This window comes from Phallusia mammillata, chromosome 3, assembly GCF_965637545.1.
Source record: "Phallusia mammillata chromosome 3, kaPhaMamm4.hap1.1, whole genome shotgun sequence".
Lineage (NCBI taxonomy): Eukaryota > Metazoa > Chordata > Ascidiacea > Phlebobranchia > Ascidiidae > Phallusia > Phallusia mammillata.
The window spans coordinates 30,055,773-30,080,919 of record NC_137254.1 but is presented as its reverse complement, the minus strand read 5'-3'; the positions used below and the strand labels follow the sequence as shown (position 1 = coordinate 30,080,919).

General features: G+C 38.3%; 2 protein-coding genes and 1 non-coding gene across 3 annotated transcripts; 1 reads left to right on the top strand and 2 right to left on the bottom strand.

The window, feature by feature from the left end:
- Positions 1–28: 28 nt before the first annotated feature.
- Positions 29–2,927, bottom strand: LOC145218573 (F-box/SPRY domain-containing protein 1-like). The gene is made up of 4 exons (XM_080085985.1): positions 2,693–2,927; positions 1,858–2,022; positions 1,266–1,536; positions 29–863 (listed from the first exon to the last, which is right to left on the bottom strand). Exons 1-4 carry the CDS (start codon positions 2,884–2,886, stop codon positions 678–680), a joined length of 816 nt encoding a protein of 271 aa, XP_079942111.1. The 5' UTR covers positions 2,887–2,927; the 3' UTR covers positions 29–677.
- A 2,466-nt stretch (positions 2,928–5,393) lies between these two features.
- LOC145220228 (uncharacterized) lies at positions 5,394–19,656 on the bottom strand. The gene is made up of 20 exons (XM_080087501.1): positions 19,515–19,656; positions 18,076–18,131; positions 17,756–17,794; positions 17,298–17,354; positions 17,109–17,219; positions 15,952–16,086; positions 15,092–15,268; positions 14,495–14,561; positions 14,306–14,421; positions 12,814–12,996; positions 12,250–12,419; positions 11,636–11,726; positions 11,029–11,185; positions 10,585–10,651; positions 10,406–10,517; positions 9,909–10,057; positions 8,878–9,043; positions 8,421–8,564; positions 7,063–7,200; positions 5,394–6,051 (listed from the first exon to the last, which is right to left on the bottom strand). Exons 2-20 carry the CDS (start codon positions 18,122–18,124, stop codon positions 5,987–5,989), a joined length of 2,193 nt encoding a protein of 730 aa, XP_079943627.1. The 5' UTR covers positions 18,125–18,131; positions 19,515–19,656; the 3' UTR covers positions 5,394–5,986.
- Trnas-gga (transfer RNA serine (anticodon GGA)) lies at positions 6,830–6,903 on the top strand. The gene has a single exon. It is a non-coding gene; the product is annotated as a tRNA-Ser (tRNA).
- Positions 19,657–25,147: the final 5,491 nt, after the last annotated feature.

Below are 25,147 nucleotides of genomic sequence, written 5' to 3'. Positions count from 1 at the left end.
ATTCTTCAAGCACATAATGACCCACAAATAGATGCAAGGTTTTCTTTATAATGACAGAACAATAAATACCATGCAGTAAGACCCATGGTAGTGATGTCATCACAATATTCAGGCTGAACATGAGAAATATATCACCCGGAAATTTGAGAGAAACTGAAGGAAATAGTTCTCAAGCTAAGACGTCTTGGTGGGTTTTTCAAATAAGAAAAAGAAATGAACTTCACACAATGCACTTTGTAGTAACATATTGCCTACAAAACAGAGGAGAGTTTCAAGAAAACTGCTTCTCCGTGGAATGGCAAACAGTAGCAACTTGTCAAATATTTTGCACCAATGGATTTTCACTGAAAAACAAAGCATCTCAGAAATGAGATGAATGTAAGTTGACAACTTACATACATCTCATATTCAACGTTAAGTGGTTTAGGCACATCTCTAGTACAGTTTGTGATGTGTTCCATTTCTGACACAAAAAATACACACATATTTTGCGGTAAGAAATTTGTTGGGCTAGTGCATTGGATTCAGGACCAATTAGCCCACAACACAAAGAAGGACAAGACAGGAGCAAGAAACAAAATGCCATACTGTGGCAAGGCCGTGACTTTGCTTCCCAAGTACACACACATTAGTGCAACAACACGATAAAGTAGATATCCTGTGTCTGTGACAACTAATCATCCGTCCGTTGGGTTACCTTTGTAAACCATTGTAACTTCAGTATTTCCATAAACAGCAGAAATTGATGGGTAAAGTCTAGTTTGTGGCAATCCGCGAAAAGCAATGCCTAGAAATTCGTAATCTCTTTCAAAAGCCAGAGTATTGTCTTCCATATCTAACACCACAGTGATTTTTTCGCCCACCTGCAAAACAAGGCAACATTTCGTTCTCATGACAAAATAAGGTCAAATATACTTAACTGAGTTGAGACTAAAAAACTAGACCTAAATGTAGATCCTTTTTAACTTTACTTATGGGGTCTAAGCAAAGTGGCCAGTAAATACTTAGCATGCATACAATACATCAAAAACTATGTGCAGAGGAAACCATATAATCGTAAACCAGTTAATCATATAACCTGTTTAATCACCTAGAGATTGTGAAACCATAGACTTTTACTTGTCAAGAAAAAGTGTCCGCCTAATCATATAAAAAGCTTGACAAATTATCAATTATCTGGATTCATCTGTAGTGTAAATGTTGGTAACAAAGTAAAGGAGTGGTTGACAAGATCTTGTACATATAATTGTGTCTTGACTTTTTACCTGATACTTAGGTGGGTTGTTGCATTTAGGGTAAGGGTCTCTACGAGATCCACCGTGAAATAAGTAATTGTCAACTAAATTCCAAGCCCAGCTTTGGTCTGTTGATCCGAGGAGAGGTTTATATCCCCCCATACGAAGTGGGGCTTCTTTTGTGGCAACCCCGACCATTGCCACTGTACCCAGTGGACCCCTCCATCGAACGTCCCAACTGTGTCTGCCAGAATCAAATCCAATTTTTCCTCGAGCAGCATCGGTGCACTGGGCTTCAGGCCTGGTTTAAAAACATGCTGAAATAATTTATTCAGGTAAATGTTACTATATGAAAGCAAACAGATTGTTAATGTATGTTGTTGTTGTTGTTACAGTTTGCTAAATGTCAACCATAGTAATGTGATAAATAAGCAGCTGCTGCCAGACATAACGTATAAACCAATATTGCTCTTCCAGCAGTTTTATTAAACAACAGACAGTTTGACATCCAATACAAGATGCTTCATGAGAATAATGGCATGTCTTAGTACTCAAATTCTTATAAAGCAACAAAATAACTAAGTGATTGCCACAAACCAACCAACAAACAGATCTAACATACTTTCTGTGTAAGGTAAATCCACCAGGTTTTATGTAAATATTCCCGGAACAGTCACTAGAATTCCATGAATGGTAAAATGCTCGAAGCTTTTCTTTATAGGTAGGTAATGAGGATAGAACGTCAGATTGCAAAGCCTCAGCTGCTAATTTTCTAACACATTGCAACCTGCAAGCAAATTTTACATCATCATGTTCAGACTCTGGATAAAATCATGCATTTAAGCTCCAACAGGATATTAAAGACCAGAATATTTGTTATTATTCAATAACAAAGTCTCACCCCAGACAAAATAGTCAAACTTTCAAAGATCCCCAAACTAAAAACTTGGGCTTTGTAATGTGTATTTGCGTTCTTTCAAACTGCATTTAAAGCGGTCACATTCACTGTTCAGTACTGCCAACATTATACACACACTCATTAAATGACTATATTTAACTTTTTTGAAGAAAATTAAGGTACTACATCGGCAGTTCCCTATTGGGTGATTTTAAGAGGTAAATGACCGTAAACATATTAAAACAAGTTTCTAAAAAGAGCTTACGATGAACTATACACAGGGATTTGTAAACCCAATAAGTTACTAAACGGTGTCCAATGCCTCCAAACTATATGACCTGTAAGTTCGCAGGCAAGACCAATTTCAGCAGGTGCAAAGCAAGTAAAAGAGGTCAAAACAGGACAATTAAATGCCTTTGGTGTAAAATTTCCATGTGCAACTCATCAAAAAGGAGTGCAATTAAAAAAAAAATCTTGCGTGCAGCTGCCACACTCTTCAGACTGGGTCATAAACCAGCATTTTTAAATATGGTACCAACTACAAACAGTATTTTCTTACCTCCATACGTCGTTGTTGCCGTCATTTAAATAATGAAACCACGATTTACAAACAAGTGAACACGATTGCAGGTCTTCTAACGATAAAAATGAGAATATCTTTTCAAATACAGTTGTTGGCAGGTTTTGGGCAGTCGTTGTATTGTTACTAGACAATGTTACATTTGTTGTAGGTTGAAACAATATTTCAGCCATTGTTTTCAACCTACCAAAAAGAACTGAAAAAAAAGACAGAAAGGAGTTAAATGTGTACCATGAAATACATGAATGAAACCAATCTGTTATGAGCGTAAAATGAAGACATCTTGCAAAAACAATAAGGCTCTCAAGATTTGACATCAAAATTCTAAGCTTTCCACTTAATCTACTGCATCAATGAGTTTAAATATATGACACGTAGCTATATAACATTCTTTTCAACAAGCCAACGATGTCACCAAATTGAATCACCTATCTTTTCTTTTGTGACACATATCCAAGTGTTACATATCAATTATAATTTCATTATACCGGAAGGGATTCTTAAAAACAAACAACAAAACTGCGACGTTTTTATTTGATATGAACCGTTTTCACTTTGTTCCGTTACACATTTGTGCATGGCGAAAGTTTCTTCAGTTCATAGCGTACAATACTCAATATTGCAGGTTTTTAATCTGTAAAAACAACAATTCATGCTCCATTCTCTTATTCGTTTTCCATACTATAACGTAGCCGCTAGAGGATCAAACATGTTCTTTAACGGACTATTTCCGCAGAAAACGGCTGTAGACCGAACGACAGCATGGCCTTCATACTCGAGAAACTTTTGGCAATATGAGTTTTAACGCAACTCTAAAAAACATGCTTGCTGAAGGAAGTAACTAGCTAAAAGTGATACTATGCAGCAGGGGTGGGCAACCTACGGCCCTTCTTTAAAGGTTGTGCTGCCCGCAGAGACGCTTGAATTTTACAAGTACTAGCAAACGAGTCCAATTATTACATATTTTTGAGCTGACTAATGCGCCTGATGCTAGTTTTCTGCGACCTGGCAACGGGGCCAGAATCAAAAATTATACTTGTAATTTAGCATATTTGGTAAGCAACAAAGCAAAATCACTTTGTGTCATACACAGGTGCGGACTGCGATCTAACTTTGGCAATTGTAACTGGCCGCACAGAAACAAAGGTTGACCACCCCTGCCATACAGCTAACACAAGAACGTCAAGGATATGACAAATGAGACACTCTAGCAACGCCAATTATTTACACACGTCTCTTTGAACATGAAGTTCGCCATGATGAAGGAAACAAGGACGTCGAAACGTCGGTGCAAAAATACAATTACCGGAAGGACTCTATAAAGTTGATGGTTATCAGCACATTTCACTATTGTTTTCTTTTCGAATGGTAGACTGTGCGACGAAACAACACAATATCTGTAATTTGTACAAAAAACGAAAACGTTCAATAGCAAGCAAATTGATTGAACAAATAGCTTCAAGTTTCTGTTCGGTGGTAATAAATACTTCACATTGGAAAACCATCATCTGAAAAAGTTCAATGAAATGAGTTTTTCCTCAGCAGTCAGTTGGGCAACTACAAAATATGCTTACCTTTTGTAGAATATATATTAGAACTAACTTTAAGATACCTACAGTATAGTGTCATAAACTTTTTGCTTTTTATGCAAACATCCCGGCTTTCCAACATTGTTGCTCCATTTTTGGAACAGCCATTTTGCTGTAAAATGATTTTCTTTTTCATCTATTTGAGTTTGAATAACAGCCAAATAACATTTTTCTTGTTGTTGAACCTTCATCAACCAAAAACAAGTTTAAAGTGTGTACACACTTATGTAATACTTACCATGGTCATAGATTAGATTTGCAAGTTTCGTAGATTGCAGGTTTCAACACCGGTAAAAAATGGAATCCTTTGAATTATGTCAATTTTTGTTTCCATTTTCCGGCCGTGTGAACCTTAACTATTCTTTCCTTAAATGTTTTTAGTATGTACCTAAATATGAGGTAAAAAAATCGTTTAAAAGCACTATACCTCAAAAAACTTACATCAAGATCGCACAATGATTACCGTATATACCTGTCCATTTGCTTGTTTCCTGTTAAAGTATGTTTTAAGTATGAAACACGTTCGCCCAATACTTTTTGTATGTTTACTACACGTTTTATGACTCTTGTAGCAAATACAGGGATATTTTTACTGACAATCATAAAGCGAAGCAGCTCGCGAACTTGGATTTTACCTCTGTCACAAATTATCGCATATCGGCGGGAAGACAACTTTACAGAAATCATACATTAAAACTAGATTTTATTTTTACGTGGGTTGCAAAAACTTACAAACAACCAAATCAATTATGTCAGAACATTGTTTGCAAATTATAGATTTAGTTTAAATTCAATTTTATGAGGCCGATTTCATATTGTCTTATTTGTGTCGTGTGTAACAAACTTACATTTTATCTAAATATAACTTTTTTTAATCTTTCTTTTGCCTTCTTTTAAATTTAAAGAATTGCTAATGGCAACCAGTTTGTTTTTTATATTTATCCCCGATGGGCGGGCAACGCCTGAAATCAGTTTTATTAAAAATATTTTTTTGGTTGACGGTCGGTGAAGTAATTAAATTCAACCCATCGGGAACCGCTAGGTTAAAAGAATGTCCCTTAAGTTTCTTGCTTTTAATAACAATAGAGTCGTTCTTGTATTTAATCTGTATTTTATTACGACATAATAACGCATTAGAGTTGCAATATACAATTTCGCTTCAGTGAAATCACATCAGGAAGACCCACCATGTTAAAAGGCACCATGCCTATCAAAATACCTTTTCGCTACAATATCCAATACAACAACAAAGAATCGTTTGGCATTGCACCTTTCAAAGGGCGTACTTTGACACTGCACTTAGCGGCGACGGTGACGGTTCTGTGATTTTGCAACTGCTCGCATCATTTGAAAAACGACAAGTTAGTTTGAGGGCACATATGAGATATAATATGCAAGTATTTGACACAAAAAAGAGAAAACTGAAAAAATAAAATATCCTACGTTGCTAGGCCAGACAGTACTTGGGTTTTTCTTCTCTTTGATGAAACAAACGACTTTGAAAACCGGATAACTTAAAAATAGCACTTCGATACAGATGTTAGAAAAATAGAATGGCTTTTCGAAAGGTAGCCTACGCGTGAGCTTAACGTTAAATCGTGGGGCAGAAGAATAAAAAAATAGTAGCATGATGTAAAATAGAGTGACAGGATTTGGCTCCGCACACTTCGAACCGTTTTGAAAATTACTTTTTATCGCCGCCAGATGGTTTCTCGACCGGGGGGAAACCCATTGCTTCGAAATTGTTTCCTGAAAAAAAAACGCAATCGTGAAAAAACACATCTGGCTTACTTAACAATATTATAGTTTATGCACACAATTCATAATTCCATTTTTTACAGGTAGCCCAGCATAAACCCTGAAAGGGAATCACAATGGGAAAGAGATCTTATTCCTATATTTATGCGACCCCTCTGCAATATTGTTTCTTTGGTCAATTTATCATTTTTGTAGTTGTGTGGTTCCCTCAAATTGTGCGCTCGGTCGTTTACAGATGGCGAAAAAGTTAGTTTGCATGACATGATATTTGAAGTCAACCATCATTTTTTCCATATTCCAATCAATGGTGCGCCCTCAAAAACTTTTTGATACATGTGCCCTCACGAAAAACCTGCTCAATGAGGCTTGCATACACCTCTCGATCTCTGTTTAATGAAAAACGTTACGCCGAAGACCGAAACAATGGGGCTTGCCACTCGAACGTGGTTTAAAAAATCATAGTATGCCAGGCCCATTGAAGGCGTTGTACATATGGCAATGCTTGGTGACCGGCTTAATTCGGTACAACGCCTTCAATTGGTTTAGCGTACTATGATTTATACGTGTGCGTGCCGTGATCGCTGATCTGCATGAACGCGCCAGGGCTGATCCAGTATGTGCGTAAGTTCAGCTTATAATTGGTTTAAGTTAAGATGAACATAAATTCATAACTGGGATCAGCCCTAAAGCGTCGATGCAGACCAGCGATCACGGCACACTCATATGTAAAAGGTGCTTGTGATTCGACTTTCGGCGGATTCTCCACTGAGCCTGCGTAGCTCAGTTGGTAGAGCGCGAGTCCCGGAAAGACTCCTGTCGTGGGTTCGAATCCCACCGCAGGCTAGATTTTTCTAGCCTACGCCTTGTCATATGGTGGTGAATGCTTGGTGACCGGCTGATTCGGTATGACGCCTTTAATGGGCCTGGCGTACTGTGATACTTGGTTTAAAAATATGTTGAGTTATGTTATCTGTAAACACATGAGAAGGAATATGAGCTTACCTCCAGCTCTGTATTGAATAAGAGTGTTAGCACCGGGAAGTCCAAATGGTATTGTGTTTTGGCCTCCGTGACGTTGGTAGCATCTCGCCAGTTCAGGATATAATCTTGCCACTTCTTCGTTTCGCTCGTAACAGCATCCTACAATGCGAAATGAAGAATAAGTAAGCTGTAGAGCAGGGGTGGGCAACCTGCGGCCCTTAATTCTTTAAAGCTTGTGCGGCCCGCAGAGACGCTTGGATTTCAAAAGTACTGGCAAACGAGTCCAATTATTACATATTTTTGAGCTGATTAATGCGCCTGATGCTAGTTTTCTGCGATCTGGCAAAAAGTGGCTTGAATCAAATACGAATTATACTTGTAGTTCAGCATATTTGGTAAGAAACAAAGCAAAATCACTTTGTGTGATGCACATGTGCGGCCCGCGATCTAATTTTGACATTTATAATTGGCCCTACAGTAACAGAGGTTGCCCACCCCTGCTGTGGACCATTGGTTCCCAACCGGAGAAAGCATTTTAAAACTTGAGAGGGGAAATGTACTTTTTTACATTTGGGTTCTAAATAGACACTTTAGATCTGGCAATATAACCGGTGTGGATGATAAACGACCCAAATTAGAATGATCTTTGTGCATACGAGAATAGGGCTCCAAAAGAATAAACGTGGATGTTTTGGAAAACGGAAAAACTTAAAAGTGTTTTTAATTAGATGTTGTTACTCTAAAACGTTGTTCCACAGTACGCTGGATTGCCTTAAGACCCCGGTGGCTAAAAAAGAGAAATAAAAAAGCAAAAAATACCGTGTAATATGGGAATGTTTACGCTGAGTATGCTTGACCGAGCACCTGACGCTAAAGTGCTCGGTGATCGACCGAACAAGACAATTGCGGTTTTTGCCCATTTATAACGTTTGCCATGTAAAACATAAATGCAGTGCCGGATTAAGGTTCTGCTGGCCTGTAGGCACATTTTATGAGTGGCCCGAAAATCAGGGTTGACAACTAAAAAATTAGAATTATCAGTGTTACCAAATCATTGTTGCAACTATACAAAGGGTACCGTGCAAAAAACTTGATCATATGCCTAACTAAATAACAACTTAGCGCGTTTTTGCGATTAAAAAACGCGTTAACTAGTTTTTGGAGGTCAATCTTACGGAGTAAATCGCTTTCAATGCACAAAACAATTATTTTGAAAACATAACTAAATTTCTACTGATTTTAAAGTGGCCTGGATTTTTGACTGGCCTGTAGGCACGTGACTACTTTGCCTAATGGTTAATCTGGCACTGCATAAATGGCATGTCTGCCACATACCACATATCACGAAATCAGTTTCTGTTGGTTCAGTTGTCACTTACCGAGTTTTGCTTCGCAGTCAAGGTCATTGGGGATCGATAGCAAGTCGTAACCCAAAGGTAAGAAATCAATCGTGTAATGACAGGGAGTTCGGATAGCGTACACAGTTGGAATCTGGTATGGGTTGTGGTTGCAGGTTCCGATTTCTAAAAAATGAACAAAGTTGCAATTTACCATTGTGCGTTGCGTCTTGTGCGTTTTCGCTTGTGTGCTCAAAAATATTTCACTCCATTGCTCCGAAGAAGCCCTGCCGTCCTGGTGGGCGAATGGTCAGCAAAGTTTCAAGTTATTACCAAACCAACCAGTATTTTATAGCATAGCATTTGACAAACATATTTGTTAAGTTTGTTAAAGAATACGGAAGTGTTCCAAATAATAAAACATGAAACTGACGAATACGTGTTTAGGGAAAGTAAAAAGTTGTCAGCCATTATTCTGGCCAATGTCACGCTGACTTACTGGGTCGGTACGCAAGAGGAATGCTGTTGATATCGAAGTTGAAGCCTCCTGGTCCTTGTTTGGTGTAACACTGTGGTACTCTGAAAGGAGAGTCAGCGTCCCAACAGCATCCGCGGACAGCCACACAATGGAACTCTGTCATGCCAGGAAAGCCACATTCTCCACGCTGCGAAACCAAATGATGTTAAGATGGAGCGCTATACACGGATCTGTTCTTAAGTGATAGAGGAAATAAATGCCCAGTTAGACGTATAAAACGACATCCTGCATCTCTTAAACATTTCGATTTAATTATAACGTCCCCAATAGACGTAAAAGCGACAGGCTTTTTTACTCAAACATTCAGATTTGAATATTAAGATGTTGCGATTAGAACACTATACACGGGTCTGTTCATTAGCTCAACGAGGAAAAATAACGGCCTAAATAGACGTAAAAGCGACAGTTTTTTTATCATGTTTATATTTGAATATTAAGATGCTCAGATTAAACTCGCGTTTAGATTGATATTTTTATGAGAATAATTCCCGTTAAACGCATACGGTTTGTTTGTTTTATTTTTATCCTCAGTGGACTTGCAACGCCTAAATGTGTTGTACTCACAATGTGTCCGCCGTCGAGCTGACTGTTTCATTGCAAGTCCGTTGAAATATTTTTTGTTCACTTTTTTTCGACTTTGGTGATTTTAATGTAGTTCATTGAAAACCACTGGGTTGGAGCAATGCCGCTCAAGTGTTTTTTGCTCAGGGAAACACAAACGACCGAGATGGGATTAGAACCCGCAACCTTGTGAACGCAAGGCAGTTGCGCTAACCACTTGGCCATCTTTGGCGGATTTCGGTTAATCGCATTAGGATCTTATCATTTGCAATATAATCCGGTTTATTGCATATTTTAGTTGTGTTCAAATTAGGCGAAGATCCGGATTAACTAAATCCGGTTTAACTAGGGTTTACTGTAATAATAAAACACGCAAACAGGTCAACATCTTGTCCAACTGCCATTAATAGTTTAGCATGCTCTCTACTGACCTCGTTGATGAAGCGTCCGATTCCTGATGTTGGGTTGGCGGAGTCGAACAGATGGTAGAGAGTTTTGTCGAGTTTAAGACCGTATTTGAACAAGGGCAAGCATTCGATTGGTGAAGCAAAGTTTCCTGGCCTCTGTACTTCCATGTAATCTGCAGGAAACAAACATAGTTCAGTGTTGGTTTAGTTTAGGCAGCCAAGCAGGACTGGATAAAACGAAAAACTGTGTAACAGTAAACTCAAAAACTAACTTGATTAAAAAACCTTCAAAAAACAACAAGGACTTTTGTCGAAAACTTGATTAAAGCGCTTGTGCATATTGAATGCACTTGCTTAAAAGCGTTTAAACAGTCACTGTTATCACCAGTAAAAGTCAGCGACTGTTACAGTACAATGAAAGAGAATACAGTACAATGAATGTACTATTTACAAGCTCCGCGAGGTTTTGTTCTTGATCAAGTAGCATTTACGTGACTTGAAATTTTAATCCAAAAACTTACAAGATTCGTAGTAGACGAAGAACACGTTGTAGTAGCACCAAGGAATAGCAATAGCAGAAGTGATTGCGTCATCAGTAGAACGACGTACTTCAACGTCAGTCAAGAAAACAGGCTGCAATGAAACAAAGTTTTTGTCCATGTTATCTAAATACCAGTGATGCAAATAAGTGAACACTTACGTTGTAACAGCAGTATGGAGCAGTTTCACACTCAGCGGCACTGATACCAATGTAACCACAGTCAAATCTGTAAACCAAAGGAACAACATGTAAAACGTTTTTCCCACATCGTAACTATTACAGCATAGAACTTAGAGTTATTTTATCCCGTCATTATTGCTCTTATTACGTTAGTCTATAACACATCATCAAACGGACAAATAATAACAGTAGCAAAAATTAGAAGAACAATTTTTGATTTTGAAGATGACATCACATAAAGGATGCTGACATCATACACCGTGAATCACTGACGTCAGACAAAACAATATCATACATGACGTCAGCAAGAAAAGATAAAGATAGTGACGTCACATACATCGACATTACACTTTATAGCAAGGCTTTGTTCCAATGACGTCAGTGTTTCACGTCAATGACGCCTATATGACGTCATAGGCGTACCTGTTACGTAAGTCGTGAAGGGCACAGGTGTTGACTCCGAGGGACTCGAAGTGAGCGAAGTACAACTGACTTCCGGGGTAGATTCCGGTTGGAAGGGTGGGGACGTAAGGTTTGCCCAAACTCTCGAAGTACCTGGGGTTTTCCTGGGCACCGGCGACTGTAGATTAAACGCAAACCGTAAAAATCATGAACCTGAAAACGGTTGTACACTAAACCTCGGTCAAACCGTATTCGGTTAATCTGGATCTTCGCCCAATTCGGACAAAACTCGAGGTACAAATGATTTTTAATGTGGTAAGGTCTGAACTAATCTCAATCAGATAAACCAGATCTTATTTCGGAATTATTTTGGATCAAACAGGTCCTGATTAACCGAGGTTTTCTGTATTTGTGGCATAAGAGTGTACTGGTAAGATTTTTGAGAGGCAAAAACGGAGTTGAACCAACAAGATTAACGAACATCTGTTGCAATAAACAATCGTTTTCAAACATTTTTAAAGAGAATTTCAGCGTACGCGTTTCCTAAAGTCGAACCTATGATTTTGACCCCAATTTGATAATTGGATGGTAAAACGAGATTATACAGTTAATATAAATTGGGGCTTACTCGCTGTTGTGATGTATTGGAGCAGTTGTTCATTGGTGGCTCCCTGCTGGGACCCTAGAAGAATCATTCCCATCAGAGGATCGATGCTTCCCTGAACATAGAAATCGTATTATTAAATTTTTGCCACATAGAAATCAAACGAGGCCAAGGAGTATCTTTAGTATGTTATCCTTCATAAATTGCAATTTTTCGCGTTAATACTTTACTGTAAGTGATAAAAATTACGTTTTCGTAAGCAACCTTTTTGTTCTGTCTTCTGTCGCTTTTAATTCTTATGAACTGATGCACTTGTCGAAACGTTGTTACGTTTTACACAAATATCTTGGCTCTGTTTTTGTTTTTTTGCTCAACCTTTGTTCTGTTGTTTTGCTTAAATGTTAGATACAAAACGAACAATAAGTCTAGAGTGGTCCATTGAAAGAAAACGTTTTTTTGTGAAGAATAGTACGCCAGGCCCATTGAAGGCGTTATACCGAATCAGCTGGCTCCTAAGCATTCCCAAACTGACTGCGGTGGGATTCGAACCCTCAACGGGAATGAATGTGCAAATGTGACAAAAAAGTCTGAATATAGTTAACAAAACAAGAAAAAGACCCACAAGGATCGTTACTTACAGAATTAAAAAGACTGGAAAAGTAGAAATCTCTGCCATCGACATCTCCAAGAAGCAGAGGAATAATTGAAGCATCGATGCCACCAAGGTTAGTCATGTAGTTAATAAGAGCGATCCTGTTGTCGTTGAATCCTCCGTTGAGAAGGATATGGACCATAGAAGAGTCAAGACCTAAAGCAAAATACATTTTTACCAATATTTTAAGTTACTCAAGTGGTTATAAATGGGTGTAACTGATGTGGCTTTTGTAAAACACTGTACAGAAAATTTTTGTGTAACATTGTACAGAACATTTTTGTTCAACGCTATACAGAAAAAGTTTTAAAAACTGACAGTTTTAATATAATATCTACATCAAAAAGAGAAATCTAGTTACTTATTTACTTAACCGGCCAACATAAGCTTTTTTGTGAAATGCCGTTTTTTTTCTTTAGCGCGCGAAAAAAAATTGTAATACACTGTACACAAAAAGTTACTGTAAAAACACTGTAATTTTGTTTCGAAACACTGTTTGGACATACCGATGCTGGAGAGAAATTGTTTTCGAAACACTGTTCGGGCTTACCGATGCTGGAGAGAATCATTTGCCTGATGAGTGAGGAGGAATCACCGTTTCGGTTTTGGAGGAGAGACAAAATTTGAGGTGATGTGAAACCGGCGAGGGAAGAAAAGATGTAATCTTGCAAGTCCATTGATTGTCGGAGTGCTGGGGTGCCTACCGCCTCCTTTAAAGCCTTATTCTGTTCAGCTGCAGGACAAACAAGGAGTCAAATGCGGAACACATAAGGTTTAACCTACAGCGTAAATTTCCCACATTGGTTTGCTACTTCAGCAAGTTGGACAGCTATTATTGAAAATTTGGCAACTTTGAATAGTGCTGATTTGAAAGATATTATTTTAGCTTTATGGGAAAGACATCTATCATCCGAAATCCATTAGTAGTAGACAAAAAAGCCAACCATGAATTGTCAAATTAACGTAAAATCTACGTTTAAACGTGTAAAATGAAGTTGAGTGTAGTTTACTTGATGAAACAAATCATACATTTGCACCAAAACAAAAATCACCAAGTCAAAAATTGCTGCGCAACGTTAAACGTTATGTGTCAGAGAAAAGGTACAAAAGACTTGAACTCCTTGGTGCCGGTCTGTGAGGGATTTGTTACCGGGCCGCATTAAACTTGCTCAAGGTTCACATTGAATCAAAGTTGTGATAACTGTTAATAATTTAATTGCTGAACATTTGTGGTTTTTAAAGGCCAGTCCGTGATAAAAATTTTAGTTTCAAACTGGTCCGCAACGCTGAAAAGGTTGCCGACCTCTGCCTTGAGCTACACCGTCGCTTTATAGTTTCGTGGAGATGGGCGCGCTCGGCGTGTAACTCAGTAGAAAAAGCCGCCAGAGGTGGAAGGGTAAAGCTGTACCTCTCACCGCTACATCTCGTGCCCATGAGCGACCAGTGAACGGATGTTAGTCGTGTGCCCTGCCCTGCGGCCACGAGCTTTCAAAGCAGTGAGAGACGGCGATGCGATCACCGAGCCAACCTAAAACCTCTTTACCAACGTTTAAACCTTTTGTTGCCTAGTTCTACTGTATTATTAGGATTGGGTAACGCCTAAAACTTAATTCTTTTTTCCTGTGTTTGTCGTGCACTGTACTACACGCATTCAGTGTTATTTAACCTGATGAAGGTGACCTGTATAGGACGTCGAAACGTCAGAATAAAAAATACATTTGCCAGAAGAGCTCTATAAACTTGTTATTATGCCTGGCAGTAATAGCTTTTGCACAGAGTCGCCATAAATTTCAGCATTTAGTTACATACTATTAATCCATTTAAAAATTTTAGTACACACGTTTTTGTCGGTCGAACGAATCATATTTAAAGTTAACCCGGGAAACACAAGCCAAAACTATCTTCACTATTAAAGCTAGAACAAGACATATCACAAAGTGACGATTCCAGTTTCATTGACAACTTCAATTACAAACAAACCATAATATTTAATGTTTCCAGCATCAAAGATCGACTTTTTAAGCTTGCAAACACAAACTTACGAGTAAGGAGTTTTCTCAACTTGGGCGAAGTGATAAGATATTGCAACATAGTGGCTTCGTGGCCAGTAGTGATTCCAGTACATCCACATCTACCTCCTGCTATTTTCAAAGTTCCACTAAAAAGTTGAGAAGTAAGTTAGATGAAATCTGTAACGATGAACCATTTAAGGGCAATTGTTTGGTACTCACTTGCAAGTGCCGTCCTCAAGCATCATGATGATAATTGAAGGCAGTTGATCAGGCATTGTCATGTTCACTAAAACAAAAACCGGTTGGTTAGATTTGTTGACAAATGAAATTTTAACTGACAAGTCAACAATAGATTCGTGATGGCTATGTTCTTTTGGGGAGGTTGTACGGCCATCAAAGTTAACCTACATCTTTAGACAAGCTGGTGTGTCTATAACTGCCCAACCCAATAAAAGGAGTATGAGTAGAAGTGGGAAATTTGATCTTTAGAGGAAGGGGAATTTGATAGGTGATTTTTTCAAGTTTGGTAAAACTAAAATTTTGGCGTTTTCTGATTCTTTAGCTGAAATAAAACTGCTTTTTTGAAATGTTTACATTGATATACCTCTAGTATTGCTCTTCAAGCAGTACTCGTTTATACATTTTCCTGGAAGCAATAGCTTATTTATCAATGTACCTTCACTGTGTGGGACTTTACGGGTGATTATGGGACATTCTTGAAAGCCCCTGTTATTTATACATACAATAAACACGTGATCATGACAACGGCGTCTGATTGGTTCAAAACCAGGTTAGGTTCAACCAATCACATCTCACCTGAGCTTGACATCTGGTTGAAGAGAGAAACCCAAAAAAGCAAGTCGGTTTGTTCGTCACAAACACACGTCTCATTTTCGTCCAATTCCGCAAGTTGGCTAACGATCTCAAGCTTTCCGCAGCCCCGTTCTGAGTTCATTGCGATAAGAGGAAGCACCGTCTCCTCGTCATCAGGGCCTGCAGAGTAAAAGTTTCTTAGTTTTCTTACATGGTCAGCTACAGGTAGAAAGCACCTAACGTCATTCAATTATGGAAAGGTTTTTCGCGGGTTCGCACCCAGATCGTTTCCGGGGACGAATCCAGATCAAGTTTTTTTTATGTGTCTGTATATGAGGCGCGCCAAAACATCAATTTAGTGACTTGACCAAATTAGTGACTGATGCTATTGTAGCCTTATTACGCAATATAATGGCCATTGTTTTAAAACTACCAATTACGTTTCATTGAAGTTTATTGAACTTCGGAACAGATTTCCAACTTGGTCTTTTTATTGACTCCTTGGCTGAGTTCAAAGAAAAACGTAACCAGCAAATCCAGATGCCGTTTTGGGTCATTTTTGTCGCCAGGTAAACTAGATCTACGTTAAACACGCAACAGCCTACCGAAATTATTAACCTAAAAACTAAATTTTCGGGATTTTTTATGACTTGATAGTCTTTTTATGACTAGAACTATTGTGCATTGAAGGTAAAACGCACTTTATTGAATACAACACTGTGATGAAAATACTAATAATGCATTGTTAATGCATAGATATTATGTTCAAAATCTCGGCCTTTTGCACCAAAGACTGCCACGCGATGTTACGTAATAGTTTAAAACAAGGGAAAGAAAATTAAACAAAGGCACAAAAAACTTACAGGTCGAGTCGCCGTTCTTATTTTTCCTGCAAAATTGTTTCACAGCGAGGAGAATTGACATCGTTGTTTCTTCTGTGGTTTTGCCTTCTTTCTTGAGGAAGGGAAGCAACTCCTCTAGAACCTTCATTGATTGTTCTGAGCGCAAACAAAAAGAAAGTTTTAAACGACCAATCAGGAATATGTGGCTTTGAGCTGCAGGGTAAGCTTGAAATTAAACTGCGACAAGAAATATTGCAAAGTACCGTATTTTACGGACCATAAGGCGCAATTTAAATCCTTTTTTTTCCTCATAAATTGATCGCGCGCCTTATAAGCCGGTGCGCCTAATGTATGGATCAAGTAGTGCTTTATTGCCTACACTCCAACCAGTACCGATGCTATTATACGGTAACCATGCTTTATAGGGTAACCGATACTCCTTAAAATACGTTGCGTTCTATAGCTCGGTGCGCCTTATGTATGAACAAAAAACTAATCAAAGCAATTTATTTACAGTGCGCCTTATAATCGCTTTATGGTCCGTAAAATACGGTACATGGGAGGATTTTGCAAAACTTTTCAATTAACTTGTTACACAATTTGATTTTCGTCCAGTTTTAAGCCGAAGAGTCGCAACAAACGTATTTGCGTAAGTTCTCATTTCCAATATACACCAGTATTTCGTCCACAACATGAGACGGATAATCTATTTTCAAAACAGGAGATCTTAAGCTGCAGACAATGTGCACAATATTTCGATTTGTAAGGTCTTATTGGTAACATGGTGCTCTGTCTCGGGTTTATTTAATATGTTATGGCTTTAACTATCCATACAGAAACGTTTACCCATAAGCAATTATAGTGCTTATCAAAAATAAACAGCACATCACATTAGAGCAGTGGTGGGATTCAGCCGGTTCGCACCGGTGCTTTTGAACCGTCTCACGTTACTTGTTACTGTCAATGGACATTTTGTAACAGAACCAGCTGAAAAATATGACATTTGTGATAGAACCGGCTGACAAAAAATTGAATCCCACCGCTGCATTAGAGTGAACCAGTATTTATGTGTATGCTTTCTATATTCTGGCATTCATTTCAGTCTAAGGTTCGTCTTTTGATATTGCTAGTTTTCTATTTGTGTGACGCTGCATTGACGTGCGTCAATTTTGACTCACCGATCGTAAGTCCTCCGGCTGTAAGGAGCTCGATCTGTTTTAATTTCGGGAAATTCAAGTCCTCGGTCAATACGTAGGGAAGGACGATGTTGAGAACCTCCGTAGCATTACCTACACATCATCCGAAATAAAGTAAGACCCACGCAACAAGCTGAGAAGTCAATATACAAAAGATTTTTTATATTTTACCTCCGTTTCTTGTGACAAGAACCATGGCCGATGACAGAAGAGCTATATTATCAACATCTGTAAAAATAAAACGGTATAACTTTAAATCCAAACACAGTGAACAGGATAAAAGACCATTGATAAGAAATTACAATCAAACATTTGAATGTAAAATATTTTTTGAAAACATCACTAAAATAGATTTTTAATTACAGTATTTTTACACGTTACGTTCTAGCGCTTTTGGGCACAAAAACATGCAACTATTCAAACGAATCGTGAAAAATCTTACTCGGTTTAGAAATGCAAGTACTTGTGATTGTTTTTAGATACTGATAATGTTGAAATACAACGATAAAAAAACTGGTAAATGATTTCATACTCCATTAAAGTTTGCAGTCAACAAAGAAAAGCAAACCCCAAAAATCAAGCTCACTATGTGATAAAATACAAATGTAACGTTACAAAAGGAAAATTACCGTATCCAGGCCCTTCAAGGTCTGTCCAGCCACCAGGCACTGAAAAAAATTAAAACGTATTGAGTATTTAAGTTAAAGTATCTATAATTATTGTTGCTATTGTTTTTCCTTTACAGCTTTCGTAGCGATCACAAATATCGTAATCTCTTATTATGTCTGTATGTGGACTAAACGCATCAAACCATTCAGTGCTTGGTTCCATTATTGTTGTCATGCAACGTACTTAACCACATGATAAGTTATTCTCATTTCGAAATGAATAACTTTCAATGCAAAATTTGCTGCTGGGTAGAAATCAATGTGCCAAGCATATAACTTACTTGCGTAGGCATACGCCGCTAGGGCGAGCACCAGCGTCGCGATTTTCATTCTTGCTCTGGAAAGAAAAAAAGATTTTGGTCAAATGCTTGCAATTCTTGCGGAACGATAAAAAAGGAATCGTCCCCAGGCATGGGCGGTTACGAAAATGACTTCCGTGTCGGCCTGTTGCATTTACGTTGCTTTAACAGTGACCTGACTGTAGGCGCTTGTGTGTTGCACGTCTAACCGGTTTATGCACGATATTGCCTGTAAATATTGCTCAGGTCGCAACTAACTAAAAAACTTATATTTTCCTATTTTAAAAGTACATTTAAGTTCACTCTTTTTCAAGCACAATGTTTTGCCTTGAACCAGGGTTAAACCCACAGGGTTGCCGCAACTTATTTTCCTTATTCAAATAGAATAAACAATCTTAACCAGACGATAAAAACAACAACAAGCAACCAGTGAAATCGTTACGTAACATAACTGGGCGAAATATTCCATATCGGAATACAATAATACCGTATTCTGACGCATACAAAGTTACAAAACTGATCGAAAACGATAAACCTGATAACTTATGTATACGTCTGTCAATTAACCGGCCATAAATATCGTATAATCACTACACCTTGTCTTTCAGGATAATTACACCAACTACTCTATACCCCGCAAGAATTAGGAGTTTCCTAATAAGAACAATTGGGGTCGTAAAAGACGACGCAGTAGAGGAAAGTATGCAAAAAGTTGTCCCTTTCTAGTAAGTTCCGAAACAAGCCAGTCCACACACACGATCGCCGCAGGGTAGGTTTGACCTGACGTACGGCTCTAACTCATCGCTACAATCTTTCGCCCCCAAGCTCTAGGCGTGGTCTAATCGAAGCGATTCGGTAACTCTGTATGCAACGTTACAACTTCGAACTATCAGGTAAACGGATTTTGTAAATTATTTGTAAACAAAACTACCAGAGAGAACTTGTATAAAGTGAACACTTTGCACTGATGATGACAACAGCGATTGTTAAAACGGTTGCAATAGAACGTGTTCACTTTATACAAGCTCTCTGACAGACCTGGACTTGAACGAGATACTTTTTAAGTCAACGTCTAGTGTTCCTATGAAACCCTTTGTTGTTAAAAGTAAGTTTAAAACGAATAGAAACCAGCGCCTGAAACGGTTGACAACCTGGTTTCAAACAATAACTAGCTCTCAACAAAATACTCTTTAAGTCCGTGTCTAGTGTTCCCATGAATAATTTGTCATTAAAATTAGGTTAAAAACGAACGGACACCAACGCTTTTTGGTTCAACAAACGCTGCACGTTCGTAAAACGCCTTGTTTAAAACTCTTGAAAAATTAAATTTGATGACCAACATCCCATTTCATCAACTCAAAGCAACAAAGTTAGAAAAGCAAAATACAAAAAAAGATAATAAACCATCATAAGCAATCTACCTCTTTGTGTAAAGCAGCAACACTGAAACGTTTAGCTTGTTGTTAGATCACCAGCAGAGGATCCAAAAATCAGAATGACTTCTTACCGGCCGATGCAGCCTCCTTTCAAGGATCGGAAAACTTTTTTTCACATCCGAAATCATCTCCTCTGAGCTCCGACGCCACCTCACACCTGCCTGTACTGACATGCGCCGGTAGCTTCAACGCCCCGGGCTCTTCTTGTATCGCCTAATTGTTCTCTTTTACGAGCCTCCCACCTCCAGTGCTCGAAGGAGATTCTCAACCCCACCACCTTTACTTTCCGTAACACTCACTTCTATTGTGATTTTCTTGGTAACACCACGACACATCCTAAATAAACAAAATAACTTTGCTTGGATAAAGGCACGTTAATAAGTACGGAGTAATTCCTGAAACTGGTTAGAGTGCTCGTTTATCACCACGACAAAACAAAGCTCTGTAATGATAACAACGGCCGACGTATAATGTGTTAAATAAATACCAAAGGCGTTTCCTGCTAGGAAAACTGTAATCGGTCGCCTCAAAATAAGGAAATGTAATATTTTTGTGACACACAATGTGCCTTGGTAAGAAATACCAACAACAACTTCAAGAAAAATCACTTTCAAAGTCACAACATTTATTTAACAAAGTTATCGTTGAAAAAAAATTTTTTTTAGTATTCCGCAACATTTTACAGCGACCAAAAGCAAATGCTACAAGCAGTGCTTTTCCTACATTTAAAAAGTCATCTCTTGGCCTTAGTTTTGTTAAAATAATTTACAGTGTTTTTTTTAAGGTGTTTTGGGGGACCAAATTTCTCCAGCGGTTTCCCAAAATTTGGACTTGCAACTACAACTACAGTTTTTGGTATTTAAATGAAACACTTGCGGTCTCTTAAAACTACTTAGCGGTCACCCAAACCAAACCTTAAAAAAAACCTGCGCGTAACCACAGTAAATACAAAAAAGTTATACAGAACTCGTAATGTTTCACGTTTAAACGCGATAAAAAAATGCCAACAAATATTAAAAGTAAAACTGATTCTGCCTCTACAACGCAAATAAGAGCGTTGTTATTCGGACATATTATAGCATTAGGTGGTGAATGTGAGTTACGCATCCGGGGGTAGGGCAGGAACATGTTGTAACGTTTTGAACTTAAATTGATCCTTTCAACTCACGACCATCACCTCGGTGTTGAAAATCAGCTGTCATTAGAAGGCTGGAGGGTAATTATAACTTTAACTGTGACCGATTGGCTCAAATTTCCTCTGGACATTTCCATCAACTCGGACCTACTACATGTTTTCTAATTCAAGTTGTAAAATATTTGGGTCAAGTACTGATATGATTTCAAGATTGTTTAAAAGCGTTTTTTTTTTCTAGGTTGGTGTTGCATAATCCAACATGGTGTGATTTCATAAAGCAATTGGGAAATAACAATATGTTTTTTAAAGAAATATTGTCTTGAAACATAGATTCTAAAAACGGCAAAAGATTCGTAAGTTATGTGGAAGTGACTAAAACATTTTGGATTTAACATAGGTCGTTTATTAATATGGTGACACAATTTTTAAGTGGCAACAAATAAAATTCGTGACTTATGTTCCTAAAGGCAAAACAAAATTTAGGGAATTAAAGGACAATTTTTTTATCACAAGAAATATGTGAATATGTGCCTAAACAAGCAACGAGAAACGGACTTAATTCGTTATTAGGTGCGGGGGAGAAGAATGTAAGCAATCAAAATACTTGCTACAAATGTCCAGTAGTGTTAAAACGGCGCGTGGACAAGTTATTTTCCCTGCAATTAAATAAATTGTCGCGTGTCTCTGTCGCGTCCATCCGTGTCGCGATTAATTGCTAGTGTGAAAATGAAGCACTTTCATCTCATCACTCGCAATCAATTTAATCCTGAGCACCACAGTCGCAAGCTACTCGAGACGATGCCGGCCTCTTCCTGGAACCGAAGTCTCGGTCGCGCCATGTGCCTCCCGTAATAATTTGTGTTACAGCCGGGATGTTTTACAACTTCTAAAACTTGACCAACCGAGCAGGGCGTGGGAAAACCTTTAATGGCTCTGTGACTGTCAGCGCGCTCTGACGTCAGGACTAAATTACGTAGGTCCGACTCTTTCTAATTAGGTTCTTCCCCTTTGATTGGTCATTCGTCTCACTGCCGGTCAAAGGAGGGAACGTGAGGGAAAATGAAGTGCGCAGTTTGGTGATAAAGACCGGTTTTGGCGAAAGAGCGATGTTTCCAACGTAAGTTCACAACTCCATATTGTTTCATTACAGCAATGTAATAAATGCATTAACAATGTTTTAAAAACAATTTTGATATCAATGTAAATCGTTAAGCCAATTAGTACCAATAAAGCTACAGACAATGCACACTGGGTTTCGACCTATAAGGTCTATTACAGTATAAGACATTGACCGTATTGACTATTCCATGTTAACATCAGCACAATACAAAGGTTTAGTGAAAAGCAGAAAAAAACTTCAGTGGAATGAATACGGTTTTTGTCAAATTTATGTTCCAATGTAGCCCCTTCGATATATAGCCTACGTTGGGTCGAAATATTCAAACAACTTTTAAAACACACGATCAATGGTCGTAAAGACAACATGTTAACTAAAGAAATAGTAGACAATAGAGGTCTTTTGAACATTCGACTGAAGAAAGTATGTGCCCGATACTTTAACCACGCAATGTCTTCTTTTAATATTTAATCCCATTTTAGCCTCTGAAATGTTTGGGCATAACGTATACCTCAAATACAAGTCTTTAACCATTTGGTAATATCGTTAAAAGGTAATGCAACGTTGTTTCGTAATTACAGTAAGGTAATCCACGGGGTCAAAAGGCCATTAATGGAGAATAAACTAATATGCAAATAAGATAAATTTGTCTTGCAAGATATGTCATTATCCCGATAAAGACGTCTCTTATGGGACATCGAAACGTCGATTATTCGTGATGACAACTGCTAGAAGAGCAATACTTGTTTATATATTATGCTTGGCAGCAATAGCTTATAAATGTTATATAAATAAATGCACTTAAACTAAAACAAAACTGGCAAGGAGTTTGGTATTTGCCACAACACGTTAAATGTTACCGCAAACCGGAGGAAAAACGCCGACCTGGCACTCTGCTCATTCGACAAAGTTGGCATAACCCCGGGGCAAAATATATCGGGCGGACAAAGCAGCACAATATCGTGCAAAGCCTCTGGGCGAAAGACTCGGCTCCTTCAAACTCCAAGCAGTGACAACATCGAAAGTTGCCGGAAATATATTTGTTTTCGAATCTTTTTAAAGGTTGGGATTTCCCATTATTTTGTGAAGCAGCTTGGAGAATTAACACGTCAGCGCAAAGTTGTTTGTTTTCACGGAAATGTCCAAAACACGGGAGATTTTCCCAATAAAGAAGTCAACATACAATGACCAGGGTATTCACATAGAGTATTTCTTGCCGCAAAGTCGTTCAAGAAAAAAGTTTTTGTGAAAATGATAATATAACTTGACGCTTTAATATTTGTTAAAAGCTAAATTAAAATTCGGTACCAGCAAAGTTTTATTGTTCCGGGCACAAAAACATTGAAACGATACGATCTTCAAAACGGGGCATGTATATTTATAAACGTCGAGGCGAGGCCTAGTGATAGGATCGGATGGTCGTGTAACGGTTACGCCGTGACCACCACCTAAGCGAAAAGTGGCCAACAGATGCACGTTTGAAAACATCTGTTTGAACAATAAGTTGTTATTAACCTGGTTTGGACAGATTTCAAAGTGATTTCTTAGCAGCAATTAACGCGGTTAAAATTGCGCAGTATTACTGATAGGTAAATGCGACAACACCGTGGTACGAGTTGCTTTTCAAATGAGATTTTACGTTACTAATTGCGATCAGACTTTAGATCAGTGGTTCTCAACTCGTTTCGGGCCATGGACCACAGCGCAAGTAAAAATAATATCGTGGACCATTTTATTTTTGAGCAAGATTGAAGTACTCATACAAAACTACTGTTTGGGTCGAAACATAATTCTTTAAAACCTATTTTCAAGAAGTGAGATACAATTATTAACAGCTAACATTTTGATACTCTTTCAATATGTAATATGCAATAATCTTAGTTTATCAACAAACTTAGTGGACGTTCTGTGGACCACACAAAAAGTCATCATGGGCCACCAGTTGAGAGCCACTGCTTTAGATGTTGACCAAGGACGAAACCACGATCGCGTTTGAAAATAATTTTGCCAGAGAACACAAACCGACTGTTTCAACACAACAGGAACGAACGTAGGATGTTTCGAGACACACACGCCTGGCGGCTCTGACCGAGTCACGTGACCAGTCCGAGACGGCGGCGGGTTCTGCCCTCAGGCGATCGGGAGTGGTACGGATTAACGCAGCACAACCGGACGGCATTTTTTCGTCGTAAACCTATTTTTTTTTTTTCGTCGTAAACCTATAGAGAAATAACTCTCTCTCCTCCCCTATTTCTTTCTCCGGCGATTTTTCCACCGATTGAGATGCCTTACATAGTTTTGCAAACGGAAACGGAAGAGGTTGTAGGATTCAGCCTCACCATCACTGCAAAGTATTAATTAGACTTTCCGTGACCACTAATTTAACCACGTAGAAGAGGATTATCTGATCAAAAAATTGCAAAATCTTGTTTTTGCTGACAAACACAATTCAAGCGCTAAAAAAGATGTTTTCACATTTTAGTCAATAATACTAAAGACAATGAACTCAAATAAATAAAACAAAAACAAGTTTGATTGATTAGTTGGCAAAGTAAACTGGGCAGTTAGAAGAAATCTAAGAAATTGACCAAGGAGCTTGGCTTGGTCATTAAGGTTAAGAAGAATAACCCAAATTTTCTGCCACCAACCAACAAGGGCGAGTTTGTGTGGACTTACTTCGCAATTTGCAAGGCGCTGTAACGGAACAATTTGCTGCGCCTTGGGGCAAGTGAACAAAAGTGAACATAACTCTAAACGCAGTCACGATCTGTCTAAAAAATATTACCAAAAGTGCATAGTGTTTTTTAAGTCTTGCAGTTTCCTGATGCAACCCTTTCTAAGCTTTTAGAGATGTGAGGTTTCGTTGATTTAACAAAAGTTTGTAAATCCTTCCAGCATTTGTAAGTGAAACGTAACATAACGGCCATATAGACGCAAAAAGCGACATGCTTTATTGTTCAGGAATCAAAAGCATTTTCCGAAACGTTTGAACAATAAATCATGTCGCATTGTTGGTTATAATTGGGCCGTTATGTTTCTCATTAAACTTATGAACAGATCCGTATAAAGTGTCCCAAATGGAGCGTAAATATTTAAGAAATGGTACATTTCAAAACAACAAATATACAATAGAAAACAGTCCTAAACTGTCTAAAAATCCAAATCAGGGCGAATTTATTACATTCGGAAATCTACATTTAAACGGGTGTACGCCCCAACCAAACGACAACCACACGTCGTTCAAACGTGTCTAAATTTAACGCAACTGCCAACAACAAACATCTGATTTGGTCAAGCATGAACTTTTGACATTTTGCTTTAAAAACAAACAACTACGCAAAATGGTCAAGTCATAATGGCGGACGA

What these genes read in the sequence shown, in the direction of transcription:
- LOC145220228 (XM_080087501.1), bottom strand. Translation starts at nt 18,124, where the DNA reads ATGAAAATCGCGACGCTGGTGCTCGCCCTAGCGGCGTATGCCTACGCA. An exon ending in CCAATACATCACAACAGCGA is followed by an intron (nt 11,186 to 11,635) that starts GTAAGCCCCAAT and finishes TTTAATCTACAG; the next exon opens with TCGCCGGTGCCCAGGAAAAC. An exon ending in CTTCGTCTACTACGAATCTT is followed by an intron (nt 10,058 to 10,405) that starts GTAAGTTTTTGG and finishes TGTTTCCTGCAG; the next exon opens with ATTACATGGAAGTACAGAGG.
- LOC145218573 (XM_080085985.1), bottom strand. Translation starts at nt 2,886, where the DNA reads ATGGCTGAAATATTGTTTCAACCTACAACAAATGTAACATTGTCTAGT. An exon ending in GGCAACAACGACGTATGGAG is followed by an intron (nt 2,023 to 2,692) that starts GTAAGAAAATAC and finishes ATTTGCTTGCAG; the next exon opens with GTTGCAATGTGTTAGAAAAT. An exon ending in GGATTTACCTTACACAGAAA is followed by an intron (nt 1,537 to 1,857) that starts GTATGTTAGATC and finishes TTTTTAAACCAG; the next exon opens with GCCTGAAGCCCAGTGCACCG.